The 22,304-nt window shown below is 37.4% G+C and overlaps 1 protein-coding gene across 1 annotated transcript in view; it reads right to left on the reverse strand.

Annotated features, from left to right (window-relative positions):
* Positions 1 to 6,648: 6,648 nt before the first annotated feature.
* Positions 6,649 to 22,304, reverse strand: part of LOC128685932 (uncharacterized protein CG43867) — a 1,104,857-nt gene continuing 1,089,201 nt past the window's right edge. The window contains exons 27-28 of the mRNA XM_070083118.1: positions 12,959 to 13,094; positions 6,649 to 12,650 (exon numbers count right to left, since the gene is read on the reverse strand). Of these exons, the coding sequence (XP_069939219.1) occupies positions 12,417 to 12,650; positions 12,959 to 13,094 (370 nt within the window). The 3' untranslated portion in view covers positions 6,649 to 12,416. The remainder of the gene's footprint in view (positions 12,651 to 12,958; positions 13,095 to 22,304) is intronic.

Genomic DNA, 22,304 nt, shown 5'->3' on the forward strand with positions numbered 1-22,304 from the left:
AGAAAAAGAGAGAGGTTAAGAGAGTGGTGAAGCAATGTAAAAAGTGAGCAAATGAGTGGGTGGGTGAGATGTTATCAACAAATTTTGTTGAAAATAAGAAAAAGTTTTGGAGTGAGATTAACAAGTTAAGGAAGCCTAGAGAACAAATGGATTTGTCAGTTAAAAATAGGAGAGGAGAGTTATTAAATGGAGAGTTAGAGGTATTGGGAAGATGGAGAGAATATTTTGAGGAATTGAATGTTGATGAAGATAGGGAAGCTGTGATTTCGTGTATAGGGCAAGGAGGAATAACATCTTGTAGGAGTGAAGAAGAGCCAGTTGTGAGTGTGGGGAAGTTCGTAAGGTAAAATGAAAGGGGGTAAGGCAGCTGGGATTGATGGGATAAAGATAGAAATGTTAAAAACAGGTGGGGATATAGTTTTGGAGTGGTTGGTGCTATTATTTAAGAAATGTATGGAAGAGGGTAAAGTACCTAGGGATTGGCAGAGAGCATGCATAGTTCCTTTGTATAAAGGCAAAGGGGACAAAAGAGAGTGCAAAAATTATAGGGGGATAAGTCTGTTGAGTATACCTGGTAAAGTGTATGGTAGAGTTATTATTGAAAGAATTAAGAATAAGATGGAGAATAGTACAGCAGATGAACAAGGAGGCTTTAGGAAAGGTAAGGGGTATGTGGACCAGGTGTTTACAGTGACACATACAAATAAACAGTATTTAGATAAGGCTAAAGAGGTTTTTGTGGCATTTATGGATTTGGAAAAGGTGTATGACAGGGTGGATAGGGGAGCAATGTGGCAGATGTTGCAGGTGTATGGTATAGGAGGTAGGTTACTGAAAGCAGTGAAGAGTTTTTACGAGAATAGTGAGGCTCAAGTTAGAGTATGTAGGAAAGAGGGAGATCATTTCCCAGTAAAAGTAGGCCTTAGACAAGGATGTGTGATGTCACCGTGGTTGTTCAATATATTTATAGATGGGGTTGTACGAGAAGTAAATGCGAGGGTCTTGGCAAGAGGTGCGGAATTAAAAGAATTACACAAAGTGGGAGTTGTCACAGTTGCTCTTTGCTGATGACACTGTGCTCTTGGGTGATTCTGAAGAGAAGTTGCAGAGGTTGGTGTATGAATTTGGTAGGGTATGTAAAAGAAGAAAATTGAAAGTGAATACAGGAAAGAGTAAGGTTATGAGGATAACAAAAAGATTAGGTGATGAAAGATTGGATATCAGATTGGAGGGAGAGAGTATGGAGGAGGTGAATGTATTCAGATATTTGGGAGTGGACGTGTCAGCGGATGGGTCTATGAAAGATGAGGTGAATCATAGAATTGATGAGGGGAAAAGGGTGAGTGGTGCACTTAGACGTCTGTGGAGACAAAGAACTTTGTCCTTGGAAGCAAAGAGGGGAATGTATGAGAGTATAGTTTTACCAATGCTCCTGTATGGGTGTGAAGCATGGGTGATGAATGTTGCAGCAAGGAGAAGGCTGGAGGCAGTGGAGATGTCATGTCTGAGGGCAATGTGTGGTGTGAATATAATGCAGAGAATTCGTAGTTTGGAAGGTAGGAGGAGGTGCGGGATTGCCAAAACTGTTGTCCAGAGGGCTGAGGAAGGTTCGGACATGTAGAGAGAATGGAGTGAAACAGAATGACTTCAAGAGTGTATCAGTCTGTAGTGGAAGGAAGGCAGGGTAGGGTTCGGCCTAGGAAAGGTTGGAGGGAGGGGGTAAAGGATGTTTTGTGTGCGAGAGGCTTGGACTTCCAGCGGGCATGCGCGAGCGTGTTTGATAGGAGTGAATGGAGACAAATGGTTTTTAATACTTGACGTGCTGTTGGAGTGTGAGCAAAGTAACATTTATGAAGGGTTTCAGGGAAATCGGCAGGCCGGACTAGAGTCCTGGAGATGGGAAGTACAGTGCCTGCACTCTGAAGGAGGGGTGTTAATGTTGCAGTTTAAAAACTGTAGTTTAAAGCACCCTTCTGGCAAGACAGTGATGGAGTGAATGATGGTGAAAGTTTTTCTTTTTCGGGCCACCCTGCCTTGGTGGGAATCGGCCAGTGTGTTAATAATAAGAAATATTTACATTTTAATTTATAAATAAGAAATATTTACATTTTAATTTATAAATAAGAAATATTTACTTTTTAATTTATAAATAAGTAAGTTTATTCAGGTATACACAAATACAGTTACATACATAATCATACATAGCAGCGTATGTGTAAAGTAGCCAGGATAACCCAAAAAATTTGTGTGGCATATTTCCATTGGTGTCCTTTTATATTTACACTTAGATTTACTTTTATACTTACACTTTTATATTTACACTTACCTTGGAGGAGATGTTAGTTTAATTAATTAGTTTGATGAAGATGATGTTGGCAGAGATTTATGGTGGTGGAAGATAGCAGGGCGGTGTATGTTCAGCGGTTCTATATACATCCAACAACATTGGAGAGTTACTCTCATGTTTTTCTATCACTTACTCGCTTAACTTACTTGCTACACTGTTAATTCTACACTTCATCACTGGCTGGAGCTATAGCCCTTATCGATACCTGCTGCTTTAGTATCATACATATTGTAGAATCACTGAATCACTGCAGAAGGCACATTCTCCCCTCTCTTTTCCTCCTCTACTATTTAGTACTTTGCTATGAGTTTTTTCTTGAATTCTATCATGTTTCTCACCTTCTTTACCAAATGGCTGGCACTAGGAGCTTTCTTTGAGTCTGTGGTGGCTTATTTAGCAGTTGCAAGCACAAAAAACAATGATTATGAAATGTGTTGTATGAGCCTGTGGGGTGATGGTCACATGCTGATAAACAATGGCACACTTGAGTGTGAATAGTGCGGGAGACTGGCTTTGTGTGCACGCTGACGGGTAGATGCATACCAGAAGGTCGCCAAATCACGAGTCCAATCACGAACCACGAAACTAAATTTTGCCGAAAAAACTTGCCGAAAGTCGGATTTCACGAAACTCGCGGCCGCCAAATGGCGGGGTTCCACTGTATTAGGTAATAATAAGTTCCCTTGAAGCATGAAAAACAAAGTCCACCCCTGACAGTGACATGATAAGATGAGATAACATATGATAAGAGCTGACATTTGATGAGCATACATGAGGGTGGGGGAGGGTGCAGCTGATAAGAAAAGATTAGAGGTGACATTTGATGAACATCGCCCTCCCTTTGTTTTCGCTGGTACACAAACGTGTGTCTGTCTGTCTAGCTCCCTGTCTGTCTGTCTATCCGTCTAGCTCTCTGTCTCAGAGAGAGCCACAAGACTGCGTCATCACGTTTACTCACATCTTCAAGCAGAGTATAGCACTTTGTCTGGATTTTTTGGGTTATCCTAGGTAATTTATACTAAGTATACTTGTATTTATGTGTACCTGTGAGACAGAGATAGACAGAGACTGATAGAGACAGATGGACAGACAGAGATGGACAAACCCTAAACTTGGAATTAACATCACTTTCCTCTTAAAAGAGGAGTGTTAATATGACATTACATCAGTGAATCCTTGGTGTTTGCCGCACTGTTTGCTCTAGCTGAGGCTCAATTTAACTTGCGCTCCCACAAGGTACTAAGTGGTCCCAGATTTTTTTAATACTGCGCACACCGAGTGTTAAGACCCATTCTATGCTGACCAGGCATCTCGGGCCAATCCTGTCAAATTTGGAGGCAGGAAAATTAAAACGTACATATACGTTTGAGGCGCTACGCATAAGAACGTATATATACGTCTGGACCGTTTAGGAGTTAAAAGTGCAGTGTTGGTATTAAAAAAAAATCTCAAGAAAGGACAGAGAATCTTTTCCTGAAGATAAGGACACAGAAAATACAAAATTAGATGGAAAACTTACAGCATTACATAGGCACAAAGTTAGCAGTCTGGGCACAATTTACACATTGGAGATTCTGCACAAATCGAGTCCTATTTTAAACCAATTTCATTGCTCAGTTTGACCAAAATTTTAACCATTTCGCTAGTATGCTTTCTGTTCTATCAATTGAGTACAAGAAACTGCCCATTCAACTATCAGAACTACCCTATAATGTACACAAACGTTGAGAATTTTGCCAATTTTACACAAAATAAAATAAAAAAATAAAATTTTCACACAGTCCAAAATAAACACTGTAGACATTACAGGTATTACAGCAACATTTCTTCTGTTCATTAATCATGTCCTCAAGCCTTTTCTGTATAACAAGTGCCCTCCATTTTGAATTCATTATCACAAAAAATCGAAGATTTACCCTATTTCTCAGATAATAAAATGTAACCAGGAACAACTGGCCATGATTTGTGGCATTCCAATAATTGAATCAGACATAGTAAAAATCCATAAAAGTGGTGGAGGGTGCAATGGGGGGTTGGTCTTACCCATCAAGAAAATCATTACAAATCAATTATTTCTGCTCGAGCCCAATTTCGAGCTATCTCCATTCCTGAAACCAACCAAAATCATTTCTGTTTCAGCAGTATGTTTTCTAGTCTATCAAATAATACCAAAAAAACCAATACAACCATAAAAGCCATCCTAGTAAACATCTACCTACCTGGAGTATCTAAAGTTGTTATTTTAAACCAGTCACAAGGTCAGAGGTTTGCTTTTGTCATCATGCACACTATGGGAAAATTATTTTTTTTTTTATACTGTGTGCACACTGCACAGATCCATTCTCTCAAGTCTAGGCCAAAATTTTCCACTCACAGCTTCTCTGGAGGATCCGAATTAATCCTAAATGTCTTCCATCCCGCCTTCCCCCAAGTGCTCCCAAGTGCTGTATAATCCCTACAGTTCAGGATTCCCCATGATGATAATAATAGTAATAACAAGGGAGCCAAGCTTAAAACATAGATCTACACAAGTGACCCTGACATCAACAGCATAGACCTACAAACAAAACAGAAAATTATTGATCAAACCTTTTTCTTAAAATTTGCCCTTCTGCACAAAATTTTATGTCTCCCCCCCCCCTTTTTTTTTTGCTTGTTATTAAATGCATAGGGAAGTCACACACTAGTAGGCATCTTGTATCTTTTTTAATGTAACTTTTCTGTTGCTGTTTGAACTATTCATTTAATGTCATGTTTAGTTCTATCCTGCTCTATTAATCTTTGCCAATTTTTCAAGTTACTAGCTCTTCCATTTCATTGCTGCATGTTTAGTTAGCTCTTCCTGTACAATATTTCTAGATTCATATAGTTTCATCATCCAAGAATATACAGTAGGGTACTAATATTCTTCAGTCATATGAAAATAACTTCTTTCCCTCTTTTGGTTTAGTTCACCTAATTAGATTTTTCTTGAAATTTTCTATAGGATAGGAGAGGTTACTATTTAATTTTTTATTTTCAATAATCTGCCTAGCAATGCAGAAGCACAGCTCTAGGCTAGGTTAAGCACATGTCAAGTTACATTCCACCATAGAAAATAACATGACTGTAGCACTACCATAAAAGTTATGCTAAATCTTTAACCATAATGTATTAGCATTGAACTACTGGAATATTTTATTCCCAATACTACTTTCTGATTGTTGGACACCAATTTTGTCCTTTAAACCTACAAGTACAGTGAAGAGGTTATCTTTGTAGATGACTGTTTGAAGATTCTTCTTTAGTAGTAGTTATTTTAGTAATCATTGTAAACAGCCATTTTATTGTTATTTCTCTCCTTCTTATTTTAAATCACTGTAGGTTTTGTCACTCGCCTTACTAACTGTGCTTTTATTTTCCCCTGAATTTTCTGCAAACCCTTTCACATTTTAACAAGCTTGTAAGCAGTGATAGGTGGAGGGAAGGGAGAAGGCATATGTACAATATGTGGAGGGAGGGAAGGAGGCATATGCACTATATGTGGAGGGAAGGGAGAAGGCATATGCACAATAGGTGGAGGGAGGGAAGGAGGCATATGCATAATAGGTGGAGGGAAGGGAGAAGGCTTATGTACAATAGGTAGAGGGAGGGAAGGAAGCATATGCACAATAGGTGGAGATGCACAATAGGTGGAGGGAGGGAAGGAGGCATATGCACAATAGGTGGAGGGAGGGAAGGAGGCATATGCATAATAGGTGGAGGGAGGGAATGAGGCATATTCACAATAGGTGGAAGGATATGAGAAGGCATATGGACAATAAGTGGGAGGGAGGGAAGGAGGCATATGCACAACAGGTGGAGGGAAGGGAGAAGGCATATGCACAATAGGTGGAGGGAGGGAAGGAGGCATGTGCACAATAGGTGGAGGGACAGGAGAAGGCATATGGACAATAGGTGGAAGGAGGGAAGAGGCATATGCATTATAGGTGGAGGCAAGGGAGAAGGCATATGGACAATAGGTGGAGGGAAGGGAGAAGGCATATGGACAATAGGTGGAGGGAAGGGAGAAGGCATATGGACAATAGGTGGAGGGACTGGAGGAAGCACATGCACATGTTTAAGTAGGCAGGGCATATATAATGCAATAACAAGTTATGTAACTTCAACATTTGATTACCAAGTTCTAATAAGTTACAAATTACCTGTGAGTGATTTTTCACACTTAAGAATTTCTGTAATTTTTAATTTTTATTTTTAAAATCTTACTGTGAACAGTTTATCTTTCACACAAAAGTATGTTTTAATTATAATGTTAAAAATGGAGAATAATTGCATTTTAATAAATTCTGAATACATGAGTGGATTCCAAGTTAGTACAGTACTTTATCTTACATCAGGGGGCAACAACATTTTTTTTCACAAAACACAGATGTTGACTTTTATAAATAATAAAATGCTTTATCAAATATTGTAATCATTTTAGTCCTGCACAGTTCCCTCATCTTGTGACCAGTCATTAAACAATTACTTTAAAATGTGGTTTATTTACTCCCAAACTCCAAGTAATTGTTATTAAAAGAGAATTTCAGGCATTGTAATACTATATTTGGATCCAAATGATGTCTTGCCAATATTATTGAAGAACACATATTGTAATACAAGCTTTTATGTTACTGAGACAACATTTAGCACTGTTAGAGCTCTATAACTGATAATTTGATAGAACTCAACAGAACAAAACTTTGTCCAAAGTAAACTTGGTTTTTCATTATTTCTCTTCATATTCTAATTTGCTAATTTAAAAACTTGGGGCCTTATTTTAGAAAAAATTATGATTTTTTTTTTTTTAAATGTTAGACTGTGCTGTACATTCTAAAAAGGCTGTAAAAGAGTATGACGTTAATTTTCATATTGTACTATATAAATTTTAATGTTCAGATGTATGCCAAAAGCACAATATTTTTAATAAAGCCTAATAAAAATATATTTTACTGTATTTTTATTACCTTATTTGTGCAAATATGTGAAGCCTTTTCAATACCTTAAAAACAAAGTTTTTAACCCCAAAATTATAATAATCTCACTACTTATGAATTAGGGTTTTGTCAAAATAATACTTACATTAAATTTATATGAAGGCAATTAATTTACATGTGGATATTTTCTTCTGTAACTAAAAACTAAAGTGCTTGCAAATATAAATGAGTGACCTAGGTCAATCAGGTTTATATATACATACTCTACAAGTTTAATCAAAATTGATCACAGATTTACTCTAAACGTAGTGCAAGCAAAGATGTGTATTTTGTTTTGTGGGTATAACCAATCTTCCTAGGCAATTACATGGAATTCTGTATATATAATAACAACAACAGAGTAATGGTATTCATAAATTTATTTCTTCACTTAATCTTATTAGTTATTCTCTTTAAAGTAATACTCAAGTGTTACAGCTAATGGACTGTGTTACATTAATTCTGACTGAAATAGTGTGTGTAGCAGTTGTGACTTTAAACGAGTATAAATTCACCTGCCTGTATATTTATGAACTAGGTGTGTGTAAACTCACTCTGGAGCAATGTAAGGCATAGCAGGAACATTCCCTTAACTCTCTCAACATACCACTGTGGTTATGTACATCACATACAAAACTCTCACAAATTGTAAATATAAAAGTAAAGCACTATGTACACAAACTGACTAAGACATAGAAATAAGCTGTGAATTTAATGCCACATATGATGTCCACAGCAAGTCATACGTAATAAGTTAAAACCTGTGACTTCTCTGGTAAAGTGTTGGTAATGCACCTCCATGTGCACCTCATCTAAATACCAAACTGACATGCCTTGCGTTTGACCAGTACTGTACAGGGTGATAAAAAGTGGGCATTTAAGTGCTTAACATATGTGGCTACCACATATTTGGATATAATATTTACAGAGCTTTAAATTTATTTTTTTCCTTAATAATACAATCCTGGAAGGCATACATGATCAGATTTGGTGTTACATATGACTTAATTTTCACATACTGACTAGTAGTTATGGCACCTTTGATCAATAGCACAATGAAAACCACAGTTTCACACAATCATTCTAAAGAGAAATTTCTCAAAATCAATAGGAGAAATATAGATTACTTTTTATTAGCACTATGCTGTTATTTGCTTAAGGTAAACCTATTTTTTCATTGGCAGGTAATTATTGTAATTAGATTTTCATCTCATACTAGCTGATTACCCAAGATGATAACTTTTTAATATGAACTGCTAATGGAAGTCCCAAAGTCCCTTAATAATGGAATAACACAGGAGTTTTTTTTTATAGGGAACTACCAAAAATTATATACATGTTAACTTCTTAAGAAGGGAGTTTTTCCTTATCAAAACCAAGTTTGTTAAGTCATACAAAACTAATCACCCTATTCTTCTCTATCATCTTAATTATAATGTGGATTTCTAGCTTTATATTTCCAGTAGCAGATCTTTCCTTCGAGAGGAAAGTTTTGCCAGCAAGTATGACAGAAAGACACCAAATGCAGAGGAAACCTTTATTTATACTCTACATTTTGCTCTTAACAACTTTATAAAGTCAATGATAAAGCTCTGTTTAGAGCAATATGTAGTCTTTAAATCAAGGTTAACCCTGCACAAAATATCTTTCATCTAAGCAGATTTTCCCAAAAGGACTACAGGCACTGGCACAGCTCAAGGAATTTATTATAATCAAATTAAGCGCTAAATCTGTATGGGTCAAACAGCGCTGCATACTCAAGGAATAACTGACTCACTAAGAGCATTAAATATAAAGTTTTCCTGTAGTAAAGAGACCAGTACGTAAACTATCAACAGCATTTGAATTTGGATGTTCTTAAAAAACGCTAAATTAATGGACTGCCACTATATTGTAATATTCAGAAGCAATGTTTTATAAAGAATAAAATGCTTGTGAAACTAATCAGTCACCAGGAAAACTTCCAATTGTATTGCCAGTTGCAAGTGTAATACTTGGAACTCAGCGGAGCTCTTAAGTTGCACTGTTGTCAAATGCAACAGATTGAATGAGAGACTGATATTTTCTTCAATACACAGAATTACTAACAGTTATCTGCAACTGCATTAAACTTGTTCTTGATTTTCCATATACTGTGTAGAAAACATCACTATTTTTCTTTATTTGTGGTCAATAAATACTGAATTGTACCTCCTTTGGCATATTATACAAGAATGCCACAGGCAGTAATAAATTAATAGCAAAAATAATAAAATGTGCGTAATATTTTGCGGGCACATTCTCCTGTTATAATAAGTTTTATGGGAGCAAGGGGCTAGTAACCCCTTCTCCTGTTTATATTACTAAGTGTAAAAAGGAGAAAACCTACATTTCTTCTTTTTCAGGTCACTCTGCCTTGGTGAGAGATAGCCATTATGTTAAAAAAAGAATAAAATATAAGTGAGGCATTTCCTGCAGAGATGCATACTGTGTATATCTTTTAGAATGCTGGAGACCAACTTATTTCTTTATGCCACTGCTGGTGCTTCAAGATAACCCACCTGAACATACAGCTCTCTCATTATTCCTGGTCAATCCCTAACTATCATCATACTCAACTAAGAGTTCTACAAGCTGGTTTGATGGATATAAGCCAATCTCAAATGCTGTAGTATGTTCACATGTGAGACAAGAGTAAGTATTTGCAGGACAATTAAATGAAGTTATCTCGAAGTACAGTCTGTCATTCTTAATATTCAAAGTACAGTAAACCCTCTTATACTGCATCCTCACATAGTGCAATTTTGTGTAAGTACAACTGAAGGAGTGCATTCAAACTTCATAGCATGAAAAAATCTTGATATTATGTGCAGTAAATTTAAAACTGATCAAATCAAGTGGGAAATTTGAGTAGTAGCCATAGTAGATTTTCTAAATCTGCTCATTAAACAACAATCAGTGCCCCCAGCCTCCCACTATTCTACTAAGCGAGAACAAGTCATGTCCACCTGACAGTATTTTTCTTACCTAACTTTTTTTCAAAATTTATATAACTTATTACTGCACATTTATCAAGAGACCACAAAAGTTCTGTATCACAGATTATCATAATTACACATTTCCCTACCCTTAAAAGTGATGTATCTACTCTACTTGTATTTCTATGTTGAAAATGCTGGTGGTTCTTAATATGAGTGAATAAGTGTTTCAATGAGATATATGATAAAATTAATGGGCAAGTCTCCTCCCAGCTGCTGTCCATTATATTATCAACATAGTAATATTTGGAGAGAAAGCGCAGTATTTCTATTTTCCTGCTTTGGTGGAGGCATGCCATTTCCCTCTTTCTTTGGTTCACCCAAAGCATGTAGTGTTACCATCTCTTCCACTGAATGTGACATTATGAGCCTCTCATGCAAAAATAATGGAAAATAAGTCATATAGCCAATTAAGTTACTGTATTTCACAGCTTATTAGACACATTTTTTTTCATAAAATGTCTCCAAAAGCCACCCTGCATCCTATAAACTGAAGGTCAGTGACAGGAGTTATAAGTTTGGGGTGTGAGGTGGGCTGTAGCTCTCCCAGTTACGTCTGATGCCAAGCCAATGAAACTAAAACAAGTCTTATAAGTCACGTCCTGTAAGTCGCGAAATACAGTATGGATTCACGAGTTACATATACAAATCTGCAATTTCGCTGGGAGCCAAAAGCCAGAGTTGGCAGCTGTCTCTACATCTTCCAGACATAGCCTCTCATGTTTTATGCATTTTTGCAAAGAGGTATTCAAGTGCATTCATCTTTAGCATATGTTTGTTTGGTAATAAGTGTGGCAAGTTCCTGTATGTCTGGTACAATCTGCCCAGGAGATGTGGCTTTTTATTTTTATGATGATTAAATGTTGAAGGGCCCAGCTGAGGCTACCCCCATCTCATTTGCATTAATATTTTTCTTTGCTTTGGCTTCATCAAATGAATTTATTTGTGGTATATATTAATTTGGCATATATGTGGTGAGTTCCTTTATGTCTGGTATAACTTGGTAGAGAAACTTGACTTTTATTTTTACATTGCTCAGAACTGTCAAGTGATAAACCTCACTACATTCAACTTGGTCCTCCCCACAGTCTTCAAATATTTCAAGTACTAACAATGTGAAGTTAAACTAATGGTAATTTTTACCTAGCAGAATAATATAAGAAATTTTGACGTGTCTGGAATGTAACCCTATATTTCCCATGTTTTTCACTTCGTATAAAGCTACACTGATTTTCTGCAACATAACTCCCCACACCCATGTTATCAGAGGTTTTACTGTACTCTGCTTCACTTGTCATCTCACATACAACTTATATTCCCAGTTTACTTTACACAGTATCCCTGTATTTTGCAACTCCTAATTTAAATTAGTTTGCTTACATGAAACAGTTTTTCAACTACATACTCTAGACTAGATTTATTATAGACTAGTGCTTTAAAGCATCTTTGCATGGGGTGTTTTCACATGGGTGTGCAAAATCTCATTCTAAAACAGTACCAATTTTGTGTATTTTTCAATTAGTAATCTATACTTCAAATAAATCATAAATTATATAGTTGATAGGTTTAGAAGTGCAGCATAAGTCACATTATTTAAGATGTGACTGGGCAAAACATTTTTTACTTCATTATGAAACATCAATATTGTGCCGTAGTAAAAAAAACTTCAGTCAATCAACTGATTAACTCGGATTCTGTAATCAATTTGAATTTAAAATTCAAAAAAAAAAAAACATTATTTTTCCCTAAGAAAAATAATATATAATGTAAGATCATTTGCAAACAATGCTCGGCCACAAAATATATTGATTATAATAAAAGGTAATTTGTGTTTCATACACAAGTAGTTACCTTTTAACTTCACTTTCCCCACTCAGGAATCATACACTTTCCTTTTCTTGTAGCCAAAAGACATTTATAAAAAAAAAAAAATCCTCTGGAGTATAGACATATGAGCAGCTGAATTTTTTTAAGCATTCATGTGAAGCATTATCACAGTGTAGCAGTTGGGCCGAGCATGAACCTGACTCACGAAGATCTAGCATGTACTGCGGGTCAGACAACAGTGGAGTCAACCTGTGCACGCCGTTTGGCATCAAGGCGCTGTAATTTGCTATCTACTTCAGTTGTCATTTTCAAGAGATCAGGTTGGCCAGGAATAGAGGTTATATGTGACCGTGCTGACCTTCTGGAACCATGACGAGTCAGCGTTCCTGTTTGGGGGGTGCCAGGTATAGGACGGCCCATGGCATTCATGTAGTCAGCAATAAGAAGAGTTAGCTCTAGGATCTGAAATAAAAGATTAAGGGAGAAAGAATATTTATTCTGTTCAGTTACTCTGCTCTAAAATATTTCTTTTGTAATATCTTTCATTTTCTTCACTCATTTTTATATTTTAGCCATCAGTGAAAATTTCTTTAGACAGTTTCCTTTTAAAAGAATTTTAAATCATTACATATAATTCCAACAGTTATGTGACTGAAAATGCCTTTTAAGTGATTACAGTATCCAAACACCAAGCTAAATTACATAACTTACATTAACCTCAAAAGAGGTTAGCTCAGAATGCAAAGAGTACAGCATTATTGAAAAATTACCTTTGGTTTATTCATACAAAGGAGGAGTTTGTGGGTTCCTGGAGGGTGATGGGCACTGTCTTCCTCTGGTGTATGCACCACTAACATGAAGTCTTCCTGGCAACCACCAAATGTTACAACAGATTCGTAGCCATATCTGACAAACAAGAATTTACATTAGATTTTAAAACACAGAATGGGTAAGGCACATTTCCCTTCCTTGAATCAAGCCTGATTGCTACATAAACTCCCAAATGCTGTATCATTCTGGCAGGTTTAATTTTCCTATGACTATAATAAAGTAATAGAAAAAGTGATGTTTAAGCTTACAGTTTGAAGAGTATACTTTTTTACTTCTGCTAGAAATTATCACTGTATACTGTAATAAATAACCAATAAATATAAGATTTAGACATAATTATATAGCAATGTTTACACAAGCATGAATTTTCTCAAAAACTCTCTTAATATGCACCCTGAACAAAAGTTCTGAAATCAGTCAGTTGCAATGCCCCTCAAAATATTGACTAATAAGTAATTAGAAGGTAATGAATAATTTTAAGGTGAATTAAGTAATTCAAATGACATCTGCCAAATGGCATTTGGTTTATGATACTTAAACAGGAAGTAGGCAGAGAACTCTGTTATACACTTAATTGACTGATGTGATCAGTATGAGATCTTGTTATGCTAGTAGGTTGACCTTCATAAATACATGGGATTTCTCTATCCAAATGTTTTAACTTATAAACAATCACTGAAAATCAGGTGTTCATAAATCCAGAATCCCCAGTACTTACAAATTCTTTAGTTAAGGTAAAATATAATTAATTTCTAAATATCATAAGGGTGTTATGACAAAGCCTCAGAAATGTTTACTATTTTTCCACTACAACTTTCTTCTTTAATTAAACATGTATTCACTCTTTATTATCAATCACCAACATTTTCAACAAACATAGAAATGCAGCTAGAATAAGTACATCACTGCTAAAAGCATGGGGAATGTGTTATTACAGTGTAATTATGAATGATATAGTAATAACCTTTATGGATAATAATCCAATATTTTTCTTCTGCTGAACCTTTTATTTTTTTACATTAACGTGATGAATATTTCTCCATGGGGAAGTGGAACAAAGTCTTCCTCCATAAGCCATGTATGTCATGAGAGGTGACTAAAATGCACTTTTTTTTTTTTTTTTTTTTTTTTTTTACACACCGGCTGTCTCTATCCAAAACAGGGTGATCCAAAAAAAGAAAAACACTTTCACCATCATTCACACATAATCACTGTCTTTACAGAGGTACCCAGATACAACAGTTAAGATATCACTCCAAACATTCATTATCTCAAACCCCTCCTTTCATGTGCAGGCAATGTACTTCCCACCCCCAGGACTCAAGTCCAGTTAACGGGTTTCCCTGAATCCCTTCACAAAATACAGTGGAACCTCTACTTGTGAGTTTAAGCCATTCTATGACCTTGCTCGCATCTGGATTTGCTTGCTTAACCCTTTCAGAGTCCATCCTGTAGATCTACGGCTTCACGTTGAGTGTCCAAACTGTAGATCTACGCTAAAATTCTAGCGCCGTCAAATTTAGCGCGAAAATGCTCATAGGCCTACATTCGAGAGAATGGGTCTGCATAGTGGGTGTGCGCCATAAACAAAAAATCTAGGCGCCCACATAGCATTGTGGGAACGCCGGCTCAGTTACCCTTGTTCACCATGCCTCGTCGCAAGGCAGCTCTCACTCCAAGGAAAATTGGGACTCTCCTGTTCCTGTCTGATAGTTCTGACAGTAATGGAAGTGGAAATGAAGACGAATTCTTTGGCTTTGATCAGTTAGTGACCGAAAGGAATGACCAGGATATCGATAATAGTGCAGAAAACCCTGACGATCCTCAACCTTCTACCTCTGGTGTGGGCACTCGTCAGTCACGGTCGGTTGTACCTCAACGAAAGAGAAAACTATTATTTTCACGTGGCCAAGCCTCTGACTTCAGTAATGATGATAATGATAGTGATGTGGATTGTGATTTTATTGCTCTTGACTACCATTCGAGTAGTGATAGTGAGGAATCATTCACCAGTGAAGCGTCGGTATGTACGCCACCACATGCGCTCAGGTAGTGTACCCTATGCCATGCCCAGGGGAGGGAGTACATCCCGGAGTACATCCCATGGCCCTACACTGGGTATAGATAGTGATAGAGAGGATGATGTGGCTACACTTGGCATGGATAGACCACAGGCATCACTAGATGGTGGTAGTGGTGATGGTAGTGCCACGGCCATGCATAACTCACCAGCCCAGGCTGGGACCCACGCTGCTGACTCCGCAGTTCAAGGACAAAGCGGAGCGTCAGCCACCAGCCCACCACAACCACAACTACCCGCACAAATTGCCTATGATGTTCAGTATCCACCAGCAAACCGTATCTGGGATTGGCAGGAAAATCCCAATTTTGTTCCCAAGCCTCACCACTTTGATGACTCTCAAAGTGGAATTCTACCAACTTGTCCCCTTGGAAACACTGCAAATGAACTGGAATTCTTTGAATTATTCTTTGACCAGCCATTGATGGAAACTATTGTCAGGGAAAGTAATAAGTATTTTGAGAACATCATGGCAAATACGATCATATCACCACAGTCAAGACTACACCAGTGGAAAGAGACGACTGTTGCAGAAATGTATTTGCTTTTTGCAACAATAATGCTTATGCCTCATGTCTATAAGCATAATATAAAAGCATACTGGCCCACAGATCGGCTAATTTCTACCCCAGTCTTCAGTGAAATCATCCCAGTGAACAGGTTTATCTTACTGTTACGTATGTTGCACTTCTCAGACAAAACCAGGCCTGACAGAAGTGACAGGTTATACAAGATTAGAAATGTTTTTTATGTATCTCAAACAAAAGTTCAGCATATACTTTTATCCATTCAAGAATCTTGTAATTGACGAGTCCTTGATTTTGTTCAAAGGTAGGCTGTCATTCAAGCAGTATATACCGAGCAAGAGGAAACGCTTTGGCATAAAACTGTTTGTACTCTGTGAGTGTGACAGTGGCCTGGTATTGGATATTGTTGTATACACGGGAAGTAAAACATTGAAAGATACCAAGATGTTATTGGGTATCTCAGGTGACGTAGTGAGAAGCATGAAGGCACCTTATCTTGGTAAGGGGCATACATTATATACCGATAACTGGTACACAAGCCCATTACTCAGTGATTTCTTGAGAGTGAACAAGACAGATGTGTGTGGCACGGTGCGTTCTAATCGTAAACATATGCCCAGGCTCAACACAGGTGCTCATGGTGATGACGTGCAGGTGTTTACTGCCAATGACATCATGGCATTACGGTGGCATGACAAACGAGATGTCACATTGTTGACAACCATTCACCGTAATGAAATGCAAGACAGTGGCAAAGTTGATCGAGTGACTAATGAACATATTTGAAAACCAGTGACAGTGATTGATTATACACAAAACATGCGCTTGGTTGGTAAATGTGACATACAGATTGGCTTTGTTGATTGTGTTCGTAAAAGTTACAAGTGGTACATGAAACTTTTCTTCCATCTCATGGACATTTCAATGCTCAATGCATATAATATGTACCAAATGAAGACTGGCAACAGACCACCGTATGGTGAATTTTGTTTGTTTGTTGTCAGACAACTCATAATGAAGTACCAGGTAACAACACCTGCTATACTCCACAAACTCCTCAGGATATACCCAAGCATTTGAGGAGGGAAGGTGATCATTTCATAATACAGCTTCCTTCAACTCAGAAGAAATTTGCTCAGAAGAGATGCATCGTCTGTGCACAAACAAAACGATGGCAACAAAGATGCAAAGACACTCGGTTTATGTGTGAGGAATGTAAGGTACCTCTGTGCATGGTGCCTTGTTTCAAGGAGTTCCACAAGCTCCAGCAGTTCTAAAACCATGTCCAGTGATTGTAAATATGTAAATATATGATAGAACATTAGTATTATACAAGATTTGTGCATGTTTATTGTAATAAACAACAGTGGTAAACAATAATATGATAATAACTTTAGTGCGGTTATTGTGATCAATACAGTGAGTTTATATATATATACATTATATACAGTATTGGTCTCTCAGGCCCCAAATGTTAGTAGGAAAAGAAAAAAATTGGAAAAGAAAAGAAAAAACTACAAAAGCTGCTAAATAAAGTAATGCGTGTATGTGGAAATCGTCGATGTTGCCGCCACCAGGTCATTTTGGACAAACTTCTCGGCACTGTATCTCGTTAAGTACTGATCAGAAACTTTTTTTTTTGTCTTATTACCTTCACAAAGATATGCTCTTTAATTCTGTAAGAGTGACTAGTTAGGATTCATTATTTTAAGATTGAGATTGATATTTCTGTTTATGGTCAAATGGGTGAGTGAGTGTAAGTGTGAACCACCAGGTGGTATTCGTGTAATTAGTTGACAGGGTGTATCAGGAAGATAACATGTTTTCTAATGGTAGTTTTGAAGGTGATGAATGTGTCTGCAGTTCTAGAGTTTTCAGGTAGGGTGTTCCAGATTTTAGGGCCTTTGACATACATTGAATATTTGTAAAGGTTTAGCCGGACACGGGGAATGTCATAGAGATGTTTGTGTCTGGTGTTATGCCTGTGGGTTCTGTCACAACTATCAAGAAAGCGTTTTAGGTCAAGGTTAATATTGGAATTTAAGGTCCTGTAGATGGAGATTGCACAGTAGTAAGTGTGGATGTACTGAACAAGGAGTAAGTTTAGATCTATGTAGAGTGGGGGGGGGGTGTTGCCAGGGATGGGATTTAGTGATTATCCTTACTGCGACTTTTTGTTGGGTTATTATTGGCTTTAGGTGTGTTGCTGCAGTTGAGCCCCAAGCACAGATAGCATAGGTGAGGTATGGATATACAAGTGAATGGTATAGTGTGAGAAGGGCAGTTTGCGGCACGTAGTATCGTATCTTGGAGAGGATCCCAACCGTTTTGGATACGGGTGCTGAAATTCAGGTTGTTGTCGAGGTATAGGCCTAGGAATTTGCCCTCATTATGTCTGGCAATTAGTGTTTTGTCGATCTTAATGATAATTTGCGCAACTCCTGCTCTGCTACCAAACATAATGTAGGAGGTTTTGTCAGTGTTAAGCGTAAGTTTATTGGCTATCATCCAAGTCGATATTTTGATCAGCTCCTAGTTAACAATGGTGTTGAGGGTGGCAAGATTAGGGTGAGAGATGACATAAGTTGTGTCGTCAGTAAAGAGAATGGGGTTCAGGTGTTGAGATACGTTTGGAAGATCACTGATGTATATGATGAAGAGCAGGGGACCAAGGACACTTCCCTGCAGAACTCCAGTATCAAGTGGCCGTGTTGTTGATGCTGTGTCTTTAATGGTGACATACTGATACCTATTAGTAAGGTAAGATTTGAAATATGCAAGCGCATGGCCTCTTATACCATAATGGTCAAGTTTGTGGAGTAGGATGCCGTGGTCTACTGTGTCAAAAGCTTTTCTTAGGTCAATAAAAATTCCTAGTGGATATTCCTTATTTTCCAATGCTGTGTAAAGCAGATCTAGCATTTTTATGATTGTATCGTTAGTGCTTTTATTTTTCCTGAATCCAAATTGGCAGGGGTCGAGTATGTTTTGTGCCGTTATAAATGAATATAGTCTCCTGTGCACGAGTTTCTCCAAGATTTTGGATAGCAATGGTAAGTTTGGTATTGGCCTATAGTTGTTTAAGACTGTAGGGTCACCACCTTTATGTATTGGTGTAACCCTTGCCGTCTTGAGTAGTTTCAGGAAGGTGCTAGTTTCTAGTGACTTGTTAAAAAGTAATGAGATAGCATGCGAAAGGACATGGGTCGCTCGCTTGTACAACGATGGTGGGACATGAGACAGATTCCCTGAGTTATTTTTAAGTGACTTTATAATCTCGGTGACTTCCGTGGGTTCAGTTGGTGCAAGATAGAAGGAATTTGGGAAATTCCCATCTAGGTAGTCCCCGGAATGGGCATTGGTACATGGGATTTTATTGGCGAGATTAAATCCTATGGTTGAGAAGTCGTTTATCTTGTTAGCTGTGTCAGTGGGATGCAGTGGTGTTTCATTAGGTTTAGTTAGGACAATATTCTTGTTTTTTTTTCAGTTTGTGGGTCCCTAGAATCTGAGAGAGTGTTTTCCAGGTCTTTTTTATATCTCCTCTTGTGTCAGTGAATCTACTGGAGTAGTATAGTTGTTTGGCTTTCTTTATTACTTTGGTGAAAACTGATGAATAGTGTTTAAGAATATCTTTGTGTATTAAGCCCTGTCTATATTGCTTTTCATATTGGTGTTTCTTATCAATGGATTTCAGAATGGTGCTGGTTAGCCATGGGCAACCAAGCCGTTTGTTTGTGATCTGTTTCGTTTTTATAGGACAATGTTTGTTGTATAGTCTAAGTAATTTGTTAAGAAAAATGTCTGTCCAGTCATCAATACCATTGGCCTTGGAGAATTCTGTAGGCCAGTCAACAGTCTCTAGGTCAGCTGTGAACTTCCTTATTGAGGCCTCGTCATGGAGTCTAAATGAAACTTTGCTGTATTCAAGTGGTGGTTTACTAATGTTTGTCAAGAGGAAGGTTGGGTAGTGGTCTGTAGTGCTATCTGTGATTATCCCTGATTTAAGGGAGGCTAGTATATTGGTCCACATGTGGTCTATTATGGATGCACTTGTCTCAGTGAGCCTGGTTGGTTTAGTTATTGTTGGTATGAGAAGTGTGTTGTTCATATTGTTGATGAAATCAGTTACAGGCTGATCATCTAGTAGGCCAAGGTTGATATTGAAGTCTCCAGCTAAGAGAAGGTGGTGCTTAATCATTTGTCTGTTTGTTATTATTGCCTTTAATTTCTCACTGAAATTTGGGATGTTTGTGTGGGGTATCCAGTAAATGGCACAGATTGTTATAGGTGTCTTAAGGTTTTTTACAGTAAAATTAGCAAAAATGTATTCCCCATATTCATCAATGAAGCAAATGGTGCTAATACAAGATAATTGGTTAGAGTAATAGATTGCAATACCACCCCCAACTTGGTATGGTCTGCAGTTGTGGAAGACATATTACAGAAATTGATATGATTTTGACTGGTTTTACAATGAAAAGTATCTTGAAATCGAGCTCCAAGTAGCAGAAATGTTTGATTTTTACCAAAGTTCAAAAGTAAACAAATCATGCCAAGCGTCCAATACACGTCAACTGGTGAGTCTAATATTCTTTCACAAGTGCGCTGATATTATTTATACCATTTCTACACTAACGCAGTAGTGTGCGTAACAGTAAATCTTCTATTTTTTGTAAGAATAAAAATTCAAAGTGGAAAGCCAAGGAAATATAAGAGGGGCCTGGGGATGTGACTAACAAACAAAGAACTTGTTATTTTAGCACCAGGAATGTCTTTCTTGTTTATTCTGGACCCTATTCAGAAATTGGCATCTTTTGAAATTTGTGTGAAATTGGCAAAATTGTTAAATTCTGACCACTTTATTGGATAGTTGAAATTAGTAAATGGGTGGTTTCTTGTGCTCATTCGATAGATACAATGGAGTTCTAGCGAAATAGTTATGATTTTTGTCAACTAGTACACTGGAATTGGCCGAAAATAGAGCTCAAAGTTGGCAAAATCGCCGATGCGTAAACATCGTCAAGACCGCTAATTTCGCGAGAGCATAATTCCGTAAGTTTTCCATCAAATTTCATACTTTTGGTGTCATTATGATCGGGAATAGATTCTCTATCATTTCATAAGAATTTTTTTTTTTTTAAATTTTAGCAACCCTGAGAACAAGTCTCTGAGAGGGCCTGGTGACCCCCAAAGGGTTAAATTAACTGAAATGCAACAAATCCGTTCTGGCTCTCAGGAGGCAAGACAAAATATACTTCAATATTTCACTAATATCAACTCTACGGCTTATTTATTTATCACAATTCATCTAATATGACATAATAAACAATATTAATAACACAGAAACATGATATATACACTAGAATGAATGAAATATTAAGTATGTGAGTAGTGTTAGTGAAGGCGGAGACACAGCGGCCATTGTTGTTGTGGTGTACAGGTCTCCCTCAACATTCACTTTTTCCACTTTCATGGGCTTCGAACATTCGCAAATTCCCAGTCACCCAACCTTATTTAAAATATGTCATTACATATGTTAGGAATTGTGGTGGCGGCAGAGTTCGTTTGGAGACAGGACAAGATAGTCTTTCAATATGACACTAATATCAACTCTACAGCTTATTTATCTCTCACAATTCGTCTAATACGACATAATAAACAATATTAATAACATAAAAACATGAAATATACTCTAGAATGAATAAAATACGTCATTAAGTATGTCAGGAGTGTTGTGTTGTTGTTGTTGGGTGTAAAAAGGCCACTGAGAGATAAGCCTTACATGGTGGTGGTGGAGGTGGCAGCAGAGGCGGTAGAGACTAGAGATGGCAGTGTTGTCAGTCGCCCTATACAACTCCAACAACATTGGAGGAATTAGGTTTGCGCTTTCCTTTTCTAACGATTAATCGCTTAACTTATTTGCTACACTGTTAATGCTACATTTTATCGTTGGTTGGCACTATAGCCTTTATCGACTCGTGCTGCTTTAATATCGTACATATCATAGAATCACTGAAGAAGGCACATTCTCCCCTCTCTCTTCCTCCTCCACTTTGGTACTCTGCTACAAGTTCTTTCTTGAATTCTATAGTCTTTCTCACCTTCTTTACCAAAGGGCTGGCACTAGCACAATATTTTATGATGTTTTCATGTGTTTTATGATTGTTCACAGTTCAACAGGTTAAGGAAGCAGTATGTTAGGCTACGTAAATGCTATTATTATATTTCCCTACAATATATTTGTGCACCAAACATTTGCGAGGTTCTTGATCCCCTAACCCTCACGAATGTGGAGGGAGACCTGTATAGGGCCACCACAGCGGCCATTCCCACTCCTGACATACCTTCCCATGCTTTTATTATAACAGAAAATGGAGTGTTTGTAAGGCAAACTCCTACATACATAGTTTCACAAGGAAAACAACGACAACAATAATAATAATACATAAAGAAATTATGTAGTAATATAGCACTTACCTTGGAGAAGAGATGCTGGGTACATTGGCATATGGTGTCAGGAGTTTATTTCATTTCGTCCTTTTTCAGAATGTTTCGGTAATGACTTACGCAAGCATCATTACATAGTTCCAGTGCACAACCACTTGAAACTTTCTCTGGGTGATACACCCTTAATCTTATGTACACTTAATTGCTATGCTCTTACTGATGCATTTG

This window comes from Cherax quadricarinatus, chromosome 9 (assembly GCF_038502225.1).
Source record: "Cherax quadricarinatus isolate ZL_2023a chromosome 9, ASM3850222v1, whole genome shotgun sequence".
NCBI classification, from domain to species: Eukaryota; Metazoa; Arthropoda; class Malacostraca; order Decapoda; family Parastacidae; genus Cherax; species Cherax quadricarinatus.